Source organism: Falco cherrug, chromosome 1 (assembly GCF_023634085.1).
Source record: "Falco cherrug isolate bFalChe1 chromosome 1, bFalChe1.pri, whole genome shotgun sequence".
NCBI classification, from domain to species: Eukaryota; Metazoa; Chordata; class Aves; order Falconiformes; family Falconidae; genus Falco; species Falco cherrug.
Genome location: NC_073697.1, coordinates 105548276 through 105562189, shown reverse-complemented (window position 1 = coordinate 105562189; position 13914 = coordinate 105548276). Strand labels below are relative to the sequence as shown.

The window sequence follows — 13914 nt, the reverse complement described above, 5'->3', positions numbered from 1 at the left end:
ACACAGGCTTCCCGAGCCCCAAAGCCCCGACAGCAGGTGCCACTGCCCTTCCCTGTTAGCAGCTGACTGGCTACAGAGGCGGCTGATCTCACCCACTGCCATTCCCTGAGCTCACCAGGGTCATGCTGGGCTGAAATCCAAAAGAGCAAAAGCAGCAAAACTCCTCCACTTCAGCTGTCTCCAGAAGGAGAAGGACCGTGGCAGAAAATCCATCTTTGCTGATAGGAAGGATGAACGTCCACATCTGCCCTTGCAGAACGAGACAGCAAAAACCAGCAGGGGATCAGTCTCCCACACCAGCGAGGGATGTGTGTGCCCATCCCATCACTCCTGTCTTCCTCTGAACAGCTTCGGGCTGTTGCAGTGAAATGAGACATTACAAGAAAACAGTTTGGAGTGCTGAGAGACAACTCTGCATCCAGATCAACCAGCAGATCAGGAATCTTTCTCCAAAATCCAGAGCAGGAATGTGAACAATACTGAACAAATGCAAGCACCTTTATAATGGTGCTAGCTATTACTGAATAACAATGACTGAGGTCATGACGTTGCTACATAGATCAAACTGAACTTAAATTAACCTTGAAAAAAGGGTGAATCAGCATATTTCTCTTGCGTACAGTACCAGCATTAGTGTAACGTTGCTTCACTCTCCACTTAATTGCTACAGTCAATTTTTGCACAGCACCCACAGCTTTTCAAACAAAGCGGAAGCCAAAAGATTGATAATGATCTTGCTGGGCTGTGCTGCAGAAGGCACCCTTGTAGAGACACGGTCTTTAGTACTTCACAATAGAAAGAAATAATTAGTTTCATTCTGTAAAAGCAAACCCTTCGATGAGCTTTGCTCCCAACTTGGGTCTCTGTGGGAGCATAGGAAGGTCAGAAACCCACCACAGCCACAAAACAAATTGCCTCCCTGCACTAAACCAGAGCCACAATGCACGACAAGATCATGAGCCAGCGAGAATCAAGCTACCCTGAGTGCCAATCAAGCCAGCACAGAGAAGGTGGCTGGTCTTGGTTGTGGCTGGGACCAAGGCAGTACCAAGATCCTTCACTGGTCATCTCCAGGGTCTGGCTGGCTACAGCTTGGCACAGAACTTAGCAGGCATCTGCCTCACTGTCCTCATGTCAGCGAAGTCTTCAGCCATCAGCATGACGTTTGTTTGTTGATGATGCCCCAGTGCTCCCTCCTGGACACAGACCAAGTTGCAGCCAGACAGCTACCAACACAGGAAGCATTTCCTATGGCCCGCACATCGGGTTTGCCAGTCAGGAGACAAATGCCAGCTGCTGCACAAGTGTCCTAGGTTAGAGCAGGAGACAACGTGCTTCTGCCTTCGCTAGCGCTCCTGCGAAGGAGGCAAGCAGGCAGCGCTTCCCAAACACTGCGGGCAGCCGGTGCCAACGCCAGAAAGCAGGTTGCTTTCAGGTGATGGGAATGTCACCCAATTTAGACCAGCTTCATATCTGTAAGCCAACCCCCCTGGCCTGGGTGCAGTTTCACTCTTGGGCTAAGACTCTGGGCATGCAGGACCTCCTTCCTCCTCCACGAAGCCCTGCCAGAGCCCCGGCTGAGGTTGCCATTAGCCTCTTACGCTTCGTTCCCCAACAAGCGTGGAGCAGCACAGGGCAGCAGTGTGGGTGCTCTGGTGTCAGGACATCTTTGGTTTTCCAGGGAGCCAGATATAGAAAATCCTGGGAAGTGAAACAAGGTATAGCTGGCTACAGGCTGAGCACAGAAGAGCTGATTTACATCTCTTGGAGGCTGGTCCCATGTCTTATTTGGATTTGGGACTGCAAACCCAGAGGTCAGTCACCAGCCCTGCTCTCCTCTCCAAACGCCTACAGCTTCTCGCTGCCAAAGAACACCCACCTGCCAGGTCCTGTGCTCGGAAAAACGATCCCGCTCATCTTTGTCCTTTGCACTACAACAGTTGTTTCCACTTGAACAATTCTGCTCCCCAGAATTTCATCCCTACCCCCCACCCCTTCCTGTAGTGAAATAGAACTGCAAAGGCTTTGAGGAAGTTCCAGACAACATTGCTCACTCCATTTCAGCACAGACAATTCCCAAATTACCACAGTATCATGCACTGGCTTCAAAACCACCACACATCGACCACCCCCTTCCACAAAGGTTTCTCCCCAAATTCTTTTATGGCATTGATAACCATCAGTTAATGAATAATAACAGCAACACATGCCTTAAAGAGACCAAAGCACTGTATCTAACAGCCAGGAGTGGGCTGTCACAGGAGGGACCACAGATCAAAGGGGAAGGACTGACTCAGCTGCTTTGTTGCTAGACTGGAACAATTTATCTGAATCCCAGTAAGTAGAAACTAAAACAATTTGCAGAACTCACACGCACACACAACGTGAAGGTCTGTCCTTAACATTTGTCTCCACTAAACTGTGCATGAAAGCTGCCCATCTTTCCAAAAGGGGATAAAAAAGTAGGACTGGATAGCACTTGAAAAGCAGGTTAATGAACAGCTGTTTTTAGAACAATCTATGTAATTACTCCTCTGTTTTGCCCTCTGTGTTGGTAAGGTTTCTACAAGGCATTTTTAGCAAGAGAGACCAGAATCAGTCTGTTTCTTTTGTGAGCCAGGGGAATCACTGCTTTACACCCCCACATCCCCAGCCAGCTGAAGGTAAGAGATTTCTCATAGAGCTCTGCCTGCCCTCTGTTTGTGAAGCAAAACCTAAGCCAACGTGCTCCAGCTGACAGCAACGAGTGATTTCTTGTTCATTAACAGCTACACACTTGTGACAGTGGCAAGTGTGGCCCGAACGCACCAGCACGGTGGCCAGCGAGCCCACCACGAGATCCGGCCAGCCGGTGACAAGGCAGCCGTGGCATGAGGGCAGGCTCCTAACAAGCGAACACAGTGACGAGCACGATGGTAACACACAGCATGTTATTTCTCAGGTCTGAGTGCCCTTTAGGAGGAGCTGAGCTGAGCAGCAGAGAGCAGAAGGGAGGCAGTGATGCAGCTGCAAGCGAGGCTAGGCGCGAGCAATGCCTGCATGCACAGCAGCACTGCCCTCATTTCCTGGGGCAGAGCCACTGCCACAGCGTGCTCCTTGCTGCGGTTGGAAGGACAGGCACCTGATCGCCCCAGGGCTGCCAACCCAGTATCTTTTCCACTGTCAATTCTTGGAAATTTTGGCCAAATGGCAGAATAAAGGCAGGTCCTTACCTTGGCCTCCAGCGTGTTTAGCCTCTCGGTCATATCTGCTAGTCTCGTGCAGTTCATGCATTCTAGAAAGAACAAAACAAAATGATGTAAAATTTCTACATACTTTGCATTTTCATCCAGACCCTGATCCATTTTTGATCCAAGGTACACAGAAAACTGATTTGAGATCAGTTATGGAGGGGATATAAGTATTCAAACCCGTTGCACAGGTGAACAGCCACAGCCACACTACTTGAACCTTGTTTGGGGATGTTTAATAGCGCAGAGCGTGAAACCAAGCTCCCAATAGGTAGAAGGCAGATAAAGAAAAAACTAGTTTTAAGACTTTTCATGGTGCCAAGCAGCATGACCTGTTGTCACCAGCAGAGACACTTGTTCTGCCACTGGTGCAAAATGGTGTGGCACACGCTCCCACCTCACAGGACATCAGGCTGCACAGCCACTGCCCCATTTAGCTCTGTGCCGTACCCTCTCCTACACTGTGTCCTGGTCAAATACTGAGGAAAGCAATGAATATACAGAATGCCCATCTCTGTGGAGTCCTGCTCCATCCCTGGGCTCCCAGGCCCTGTTATCACTCCTACAACAAATCATTTGTCTCAGCGACAGCAAGAAAATCCAAGACAGAGCCCAGGGATGATGCAGACTGGAGCCACAGCACGAAGTGGTTTCCATCTCACTTTGCTGCACAGAAGCAACAGATCAGCAGCAACCACCAAAGGGGTCTTGACAGGATGCCTTAGCAGGAACAAACGTTAACATAATGGGCTCTGAGTGCAGCTTAAAGTGATTGCTTGATACAAAGTACATCACTTACTTAAACAGAAGGCTTGCTGCTTTGCCTCTGTTTTTTTAGAGTGAAGGAGAACAAAGCCCTGAGCAGAGGTTTAATCAACAAGACGCTTCCCCAGCACCTTGCAGCAGCACTGACCTGCGCCTTCCCAGCTCTCAGAGAAGCTTTCCAGGCTGCACCTCTCACCTATCGTGACTTCAGTTGCAACTGTGTTAAAAAGGGAAAATGACTTGCAGCATGGAACATTTCAGAGTATAAACCATCCATATTCAGGTGATGAATCACTGCTATCTCATGTCCCACAGAGGAGAAATCTCTATACACGTTTCTGGGCTCCTCAAGAGCTACAGCCAGTTTTCACTGGCCATGTAAAAAGTATTTGATCTTGGTATTTCCACAGGGCTGGGGAGGTTGACCTGCAATTCTTGAGCCCCTTAACAGACCACTAGAGGTGCAGCTCAGGCTGAGGTTGCACTGAGGCAGGGGATGTTGAGTAAACCCAGTGCCTATCTATGGCAAGGAATGGGTGAACGTGGCTTTTGGCCTGACTGAACACCACCCCAGCGCCCAGGACTCAGTTGTCTCCCCTAACAAGCTTTGTCCCCTTCTGCACAAGGAGCCCCAAGGAATCTCTCCAATCTTCACCCACAAACACTTTGCAGTTTTACGAGGCACATGGTATGTACTCATGGCTCCCAGCCACGCAGAGATTTTAGCGCATGGCTCGGGAGGCCAGGGAGCTTGGCTGTTCCACGTTAGTGATTTACGGTCTAAGAAGATTGCTTGAGCGCTAATGGCAACCAATCACCCACTGCATAACCCTTCCACAGAAATCCTCTCACTGGCCCTCCGTGAGGAACCACATAGCTTCCCAAAGGCGCTAGACATAGAGCTTCCACCTCCTGCTACCCAACGTTTTGCAGACAAAGCACCTGGTGGTTCAGGAACACTTAGATTGAGGGATTCTCTTACAGGTTAACACTGACATGTACATTCCTTTACCCAACAGGAAATAACATTTGTTTATTTTTATTCTCTGCAATAGATCTTGGAAAATATTTTTTTGGCTTGAATTGGCCGATGAGTGCGCAAGTGCCATAAGTGCATTGTCCCACAGGGAAGGAAATGGGTGAGGCTTGTTTGGTCTGGATCTGCTTGCGGCGTGTAAAACAGGGAATTACATTCTGCGTGTAACCGGCTTCATGCTTTTGATCTTGCTCATCCTCAGAGCAAGATAAGGCTGAATAAATCCAGTGCTCCCAAGAGCCAAAAGGCGTACCAGATGTGTTACAGAGCAAATAAAATATGGAGTCCTATTCTCCCTTCTGCTGGCTTGCACATATTAATAACTCCCATAGGTTTAGAGAGACTGACTTGAACTGTCTGAAAACCATCTCTGCATAACTTGAGATAGATTGATCATTTAAGCCCTCTTTGGAGAGCTCAGCTCATAAAAAAGGGCTTGTACTACCCCTCTGCACAAGGGTGAATCAACCAGCTCCCGGGGGGTGGATAACTCTGACTGTCTCTGCCAGAGAGAGTGTAGGAACAGCACTGACCCAGCAGCCTCCCTACTCTTGAAGATTGTCTCAAAGAGCCCTTTTGGGTGTGTTTGCAGCACCAAAGGTTACGTTTACATGAACAAAATGACGGGAGGGGGGAAGCAGCAGTGCCACTGCATGGTGAGACGTGTACTAATATCGTTTTCATGCCAGTGATGCCTTTTGAAACATATGAAAACACAACCCAGGTCAGAAAGAGAACTACTTAAGCTCAAGTTGGATCTGAACTCTGATCCTTTCCTTCATGAAATGCCTGGAAATTCAAATCCACACCCAAGGTACTTAGCCTGGACCCAAAAGACATTTAATTTATCCCAAAAGTGGACATCCTTATGCAAGAGATCTTCTTACTAAGGCGAGCTGTCCTGCCAGCACATCCTGGTGACATTTATTTAGCTAACCAACAGATGGACAATCTTTCAGACACAGAGATAAATGCTCAGTAAATGCAGTTACAGAAACTACCTTCAAAGGTCGCTCACAACACACCGGGAACCAGGCTGCTTCAGGTTCTAGGGTTGTTATCTGTCCTTGCAGAAAGCCTGAGAGCGGTGGTGACACATCAAGCCAATAAATATCTTGCTTGACTACTATGCATTGAAGTATTTAGTGTCTAATCCTGACGGCTGGTGGTTCCAAGGCCTGGGACTGTGAAGTTGAATTTTCTGATCGGGGGAAAGCAGTCTGCTTTACTAAAACGAGCTTGAGAATCTCACTTCATTATTTCACATGCAACAAATATAACACTGGGGCAAATACACATACTCTCTGACCTGGAACTCCAGAGCAGACGCTTTCCATATCTGCAGAAATCCATCACTTGTTGCTACACAGAACCACAGTTTATTTCCCTCATATTTCTAGTTGGCAGATTTGTATTTTTCCAGCTAAACTCCGAGAAAGGAGTTGTGATTTCACTCTATGAAGTCCAACCTCAAAACACATGGTAGGATTTGTTTTAGAAATATTCCAGCAGGGAGGATAAATAATTGAGATAATGAACACGAGACTCTACCAGCATATCACGTGGCACCCAGTCTGTCTCCACGATGTCTCGCTGTTACTGTCCTAGCACACCTCTCCCTTCCCACATGGTTAAAGCAATGCAACTGGAGGGAAAGAAAAGTCTAACATATCAAAGATGTGGTAGACTCCACATGTTGGCACAGAAGAAGTCACGTAGCCTGTGCCAGCAGTGACCCACTTAACACTGACCCAAAGGTGGCTCCATCTGACCCATCTTTGACCAAAGGCTGAGCCAGCGCTGCAGTTTTGCAAACAGGCATCAGGCTCCAAGCCTGTGGCTTCCACTCTGGATACGCTCCTACAACAAGCAACTTACAGCAGTGAACGGCTGACTTCAGGTGCCTTGTGAACTTGGCACTCCTGCTTTGCTGGCCTCAAGCAGTGTTCGCATAATTTCATGATTAAATATTTGCACATTTCAGCTGCTCAAGGCTGAAAGCCCCACAAGTCTTCAAACTCTTCATTCCAATCGAGATAACAAGAAAGGCATGATAATGTCTTTATACCAATGGGGCTCTAATGATTTCAGCATAGTGGCACTGAGGGGAGGGAAAAATAATAAACAGGTCAACTTTCACCACAGGGCCACAGGTCAGAGTTTTGTGCAAAATGGCATAGAAACCTCTTGGCATCTCTGCCCCATTTCTCAGCTCCGACAGCCCACGCTCATTTGTATACCCAGAGTCTCTGCAGAATATTAAAAGGGCTTTTGGTTTCCCTACAGCCAGATGCTCAGTAGATATAAATTGCACAGCTCAACTGAAGTCAAGGGATCAAGGCTCTGTCTCTCTTTTTCTTGATGGATTACTCCAAAATTCATATTTCAGAGGGGAGGTGGAGGAGGTGGTTTATAGCATATGAAAGGGGAGAGAATTCTGGAATCACAAAGCCTTTGTTTAAACAAATAAAATCTTTGCAGCCAGGTTTTTCAAGACCATATTTTGCCATTACAAGAAACTTCAACCTTGCAATGCAATGGGGCGTAGCACAGAGTCAGGCTTGGGGACATAAGAATCGCATTTTCAGCTCATGCTTCAGCCTGCTTGGGACTCTAAACAACGCACTTTCCTCCTCTGAGTCTCACTTGCCTTTCATCCATTGTTAGCATAATGTTTCATCTGTAAAGGACCCAAGGTCAGGGGATGAAAAAGGACCAAGTGTTACATGTACACAGCACAGTAAATTAGTATATTTGATTTCTGTGACACAGCCTGCCTGGCAGCTCTTCTCTCTCCATCTAATAAAGGCCACAACTCTCACTGCGCTTTTCGGAAACGGACAAGCACAAAGAGGACAAACTGTTATCCCCAGGGTAAGGGGAGCAATACCAGAGCTGCCCCAAGGTCGTGCCATCAGCCCAGGTTTAGAGCACTGGGAACGCAGCAGCAGCTCCACGGAACACAATGCAACAGCTTTAATCCTGCACCAGCAACTGCACCGTCAGGACTGCTCACAGCGGGTCTCAGGCACCACACCATCACGGTTTGGGGTGCGCTGTCTTACAAACTGAGAACACACAACTTGAGTCGGTCCAGTTTGAAAAATAATTTGTCTTTCAAAGGAAGCAGGAGACCAGCACTTCTCAGTCTGCAGACACCTTTCTCCAGGACAAGTGCAGAGTAGTCTCTGAATAACTCTGGAAGGGCATGGGTGAAGTCAGCTAAATTAGTCCAGGCAACCATGTTTCTTTGCAAGGAGAAAAGGATGAAGCTCAAAACTCCCAAGGGAAGTAGGAAGCACAGCTAACTTCGGTCAACTTCATGAGCACCTGAGATGTTAAGCACCAGAGATGGCATATTTGGACACATTCAAGATAAACCACCAGCCCCCCGACACCTCCATCCGCTTGTTGCCACACACATACACGCAGTTCAGCCAGAAGGAAAAAAAAAACACAAAACCAGTAACACTTCCAGACTCTGGCACAGAAGAGATGTCAAGTCAAATTCCACCGCAGAAATATGAACACAGATCTCCTGTGCCTACCTAGGTGGCCCTCAGTAGGGGACAGCCAGCTCAGGCTTGCAACTCCACCCCTCTTTAATTTGTCTGATTTGACCCTTCCAGCCTTTTTACATGGATAGTGAGTTTCCCTAAGTAGTTTATGTTCTGGCCCTTTGCAAAAGCTTTCGCCAGTGCTTGTGAAGAATAGCAGGCCCAAGCCATAAATCACAGCCAACCTGGGATCTGTTTTTTCAACACATTTCCTCTAACGAGAGTCAGATGTTGGCTAGATAGACTTTATTAATTGTACTTGTTTAGAATCAGTCATGTCTGTAGCTCTGTAACGGGGTTTGAGCATGTGAAAGGCAAAGGGCTGACAGCAACTGTGGAGAGGAGGAACACTTGTGTCACCGGTAGCCTCTGGTCTGAAGAGCAAACAGGAATCAATGGTCTGGAGAGCCACAGGAGTGAAGGGCTCCTACCGGTATGTCGGGCGTCCTGGCCACAGCTCTGGTCCCAGTGAGCTGGAGCAAGAACTGTTTCTCTGTAAGGGGAAGCTCCCGGAGTGGTGTTTAATGTAGGATCATTAAGACTCAGCTGCAAGAGCCCCCCTGTTTACTGCTGTTCTATCTACTTGTTGTGTGCATTGCAAATTTTCACCTTTCGGCAATGACAGTGGCCAGGGAAGGGCCCCAGACTGGGCCAGGGTCTCTCAGAGCCAAATTGCTGGGATAGACAGTCTGAGGCACCCAACCAAAAAACCAAGAGCTCATCGGCTCCCTCCTCTCCCCAGCATCTCAGCAGGTTCAGCTGCAGGGGGAATTTGTACACTTGCTAAATCACAAACACCACATGCCCTGACCCAAGCGCGCATAGGCTGGGCACACACAGGACACCACCACACCTCACAGGCTTGTACCTGCACTGCACGCTCCCTTCTGCTGCCACCACACAGGGACCACTGAGCGAGGCTGTGTCTCAACCGTGGGGAAACGTGGAAGGAAGGAGGGAGAGAGAGCATCTTCCTTTTTGCCCCCTTTCTGGGTCAAACAGCTCCAGAAAACTGCAGGCTACTGGCTTTCAACATATGGTTCCTCGAACCCCAAGTTCAAAACCAGCACCGACAGAGCCCCGTGACCTTTCTGCTCAGCATGACTGATAATTAAATCAGCATAATTAAAGTATCTCACAGCTAAGGGAACTGGAGGCTCAGAGAAATTTAAAGACTGTCTCACGGACCAAAAAGGGTTTGTTCTCTCCCACAGTTTTCACATCAGGATTTTGCAGGATGGCAAGCCTTATTTTCACCTGTAAATTGTGAGTCCTCAGGCTGCCTGTCAAGATGAAACAGAATACCTATAGAATATTTTTTGCCTTTTTACCATCGTTACAGATAATTCACTACCTCTGCTAGGAGACCCCAGTCACTGCCAAAATTTCTCCATTTGTAACCTCTCCATCTTATATCTCTATTATAATAACCCTTACCCTTAATTTTACTGGCTATCTTTAAAAAGCAGCTCAAATTTCCTTTCTTATGAGAACTGCCATCTGATCTTTTTCTGCTTGTAAAATATTCATACTTCATTTTCATGTCTATCTTCTTCTACTTTCTTAAACAGGAAAAGGCTTTTTACCCCCTGCATAAGCAACAAATATTTTTCATTAACATGATAATCTCTGATTTTGAAGTGTTTGTAAAAAAATCCTGAGCAAAACTGTGAAAAGAAAGTTTACCAAAAAATGTACTTTTGGAGTAACAACTACTATTTGAGAACCCACATAAATTTGGTACATAGTGTCAAGTTAAAATAAAATATGGGTGCATTCTTAAAATTTTTGCAATATTTGCTCTAGATGTTTTTTGTTAAACCATTTTCATAGTTTCTTAATGACATGTTTCAGTGTTAAGTTTTGAAATAGCATTTATTTCAAAACTGAAATGAACTAATTAAATAGTCTTAAGTGAAACTAAATGGTTCACTTTGGGTCAAATGAAATAATTTGGGTTGACCCAAAACCATATTTTAGTTATTACGTTGTGTCAAAACCTTAAAAATTTCCATTTCAGTTTCTCCCAAATCATTTTTCTTTCCAATTTTTTGGTTTGGCAAATGAACCCAAAAAATCCTCCATTATTCACTCAGGTCTATTCTTAAACAGCTCACATCACTCACATTGTTTTATTTAAAATTTCACACATGCACACTCCCACACCACTAACTAATTTTATACATAATTGCTCTCAGCCTGGGGATTTGTGCTCTTTCACAGTGCCAAAGATCTATTTTTCTGCTTAGGCCCATGCTCTGTTAGCACATGGAATTAGATCATGATCATTTATCTGCAGGCAACCATGAGCTGCAAGATCCCTGTTCAATCCATCTTTATTTGTCAGAGTAAGGTTTAGCAGGGAATGGCTGGATTTTGATGCGACACGTTTTGTTAGAAATGTATTATCTATTATTTTTAGAAACACCAAGGACATTTTACTAACGCAGTCCAGCATAGCTGCCTGAAGACTGAAATGACCCCGGTAATAAAGACTTTACTGATCCAGCACAAGTTTGAGAGAGCTGTGGCGCTGCTGAACTCAGTGCTCTGAAGCGACGCTGGTGGTAGCGTGGTGCTCTGTACTTTTGATATTGCACAAAATTTTAATATTGAGGGGGGGGAAAAAAGCCTCCCATGGGCCCTTTACTCCCCTGCTTCACCACTATAACACTGCATGGCGGTAAAGCATGCGGTGCAAATAAAGACACATAGGTAGCATGCGCAATATGTACATACAAACCTCTCACAGCAAGACAGGGCTATGTGCGAGCTAGATTAAGAGTCCCCAGACTAAAAGGAGGCAGCCCCCATGCCTTCCTGCCAAGGAAGTGGAGGGCACAGAGCCCACAGGGGCTGAGCTCCTTCCCAGGGGAAAACACTCCTCCTACAGCTGGTCCAGTCCTTGCTGTGCCAAAATCCAGCATTTGTCACTCACCATCATTGAACCAGACTCTCCATTGCTCCCTGATCTATGACGCAGAGTGATACTTCACAGGACCTGACCCCAGTCCAAGCATGCATGGGAACCCCACTATGCTTGAAAGTTCATCTCGAATTGAGACAGTCTCACATCCCTCACAGAAAAGGCTTTTTTTCCCTGCTGGGAGAAGCAATCAAGGGGAAAATGCAGTCAAAATATGGAGTAATGTAACACGAAATAAGGAAGCAGACAGGACAAAAGGAAACATTCGAATCAAGGCTCACCGTCAAGTCTGGAGGGACACTTACAATATTGGTTCTGCACCTGCATATTACAGGTCAGAGAATCTCTCACAGTCTCGAGCCAAACAACGTGTGCTTAACTGGAGTATGTCTTTCAGAAAGACACTCTAGAGCCAGACAACCCAGGTTTCTTTAGTGAACTGCATCCAAAGTTAACCATTGTATAAAAAAAATATGCATCTTGTTTCCAGTTTGGATTTCAGACATTAAATTCTACCCCTGCTTTAAAGTTTTATTACACTTCAGCCTGCAAGACACCTCCAGGGTTAGATGTCTCCTCTCTGCACAAAGTCCCTGCAACCCATAAATGTGTTACATTTAGGATGCTCAGTCAAGCACTAGTGGTTCCTCATCCAGAACATTTAGCCCTGTCTTCCTTTCGCCAAGACAAAAAATTAGCTGAAAGACCCATAAGGAAAATAATTGCTTAAGCAACTGAAAAGGATGGTCTGAATTCAGAAGAATTTGGCTCCCCAAACATCAAAATACTATGTTTGCCCATGCTTCCTACACCACCTATGCTTTCTACAGCAAATGCACTGATTATGATTTTTAGTGGTATTACTACTGCTATTGCCAGGGGCAGTTTTGCAAAGCTTTGATTTCCCATGTCAGCATTTCAGGCTCAGGTTCAACCCACTATGGTTTGTTCTCCCCAGCTTCACTCCTCCGCAGGGCGCTCCACAGCCCCTGCTCAACACCTGTGGCTCTGCACAGGTTAATGACTGTCACTCAGCAGTGGGACCTGCAGTGAAACAGTTCAAGGCTACAAGATGGTCGGCATCTCAAGGACCATTTCTGCCCCTAATTCTGCTCATTACACTTTGCTGCCTTTAACAAAATCTCCCTGAGCTCTGCAGTGGTCCTTATTGATCTGAGCAGCAGAAAGAGGAGTCCCTTCCACATTTTGCAGCTGCGATTTTGTTCTCAGAAACATCCAGGGGATGCCGGGGAGTCGGGAAACCCATCAAATCGCTCACATCATCTGGTCCCCATAATGTGACGAACAAGGTAACACTTGCATCAGATTAGTGGCTAGCACACAGCCATGCAAAGGACTTTTGGGTTTGTTTTGCTTTTGTTGTTTCCTTGTTAACTTCTGGGTAAAGAAAAATTAGCAAAGGATATATCCACTTAGGGTCAGCCAGGCACATTTAATTTTCAGTTTCAGATTTTTAACTCTTCATAATAGCTACACCAGCATTTTAGAATAGCTACAGCATTTTAGAATGAAAAAATCAGAAAAATCAAAATGTTTTCCAGAATTCCAACATCCTGTTATTTTAACCCAAAACTCACCAAATGCTTCCCAAACCTGAGGAGCCACTTACTTTCTGATGGGACTGAGCCCTTATTCACCATCTGCCTATTTGTGCTTTCTCTGGTTTACGTAGGGAGCACCGTAGTGTAAGTGTCCCCTAAGAGACATCACGCTGGCAGTACTTTGAGGAGCTTCATTTTGATGTTCTAGCAGCCTCCACCTTGAAACTGTCCTTAAAAAAACACCTTAAATGGCAAGTTTAGACCCATGAATGAGGGCCCAGCATCCGGGGAGATTTCTCCTGGATCATGGCAAGCATTGGGTAAGGCTGGGTGTCAGCCAATCTTCTCTCCCACGCCTGTCACCCCACGCACTCAGCCTCAATATTATGTTACTCTTACAGCTGTGGAGGATTTGACAATGAATTCTGACCCTCCCTCTGAGCACTGATGAGGAATGGGGAGAACAGCCCGCGAGTCCAAAATGGACAAATGCAGAATGGTGCAATTTGTCTGCAATACACCAAGAAGGAACTGGATATCTCCAGAGACACCTTCATCCCCTCCCCCCCACCAACCCCGCACCTTCTTCTCACAACAGCTCAGCCCAAACCATCACAGCCCACAAATCCTTTAAACTTTGAGCACTGACTTAACACTGAACAGCTGCCAGGCACTCATTCGCTTGCAGCCACGAGAACAGCTTTCTTATCAATAAATGGGGATTCCTGTGTATGCAACACCCAGTAATGGCAATGAAAATGACTCAAATGCCTTTGCTTTGAGATTAGGATATGCCCAAAAGGTTGCAGGCAGCAAAAAAAAGTGCTAAGTGCAGCTA

At 46.3% G+C, this 13914-nt stretch overlaps 1 protein-coding gene across 4 annotated transcripts in view; it reads right to left on the bottom strand.

The window, feature by feature from the left end:
• COL26A1 (collagen type XXVI alpha 1 chain) overlaps positions 1–13914 on the bottom strand; it is a 181747-nt gene that overhangs the window by 41413 nt on the left and 126420 nt on the right. For all 4 annotated transcript variants that reach the window (XM_027806148.2, XM_027806145.2, XM_014280421.3 and 1 more), the window contains one exon: positions 3213–3274. In XM_027806148.2, the coding sequence (XP_027661949.2) occupies positions 3213–3274 (62 nt within the window). The remainder of the gene's footprint in view (positions 1–3212; positions 3275–13914) is intronic.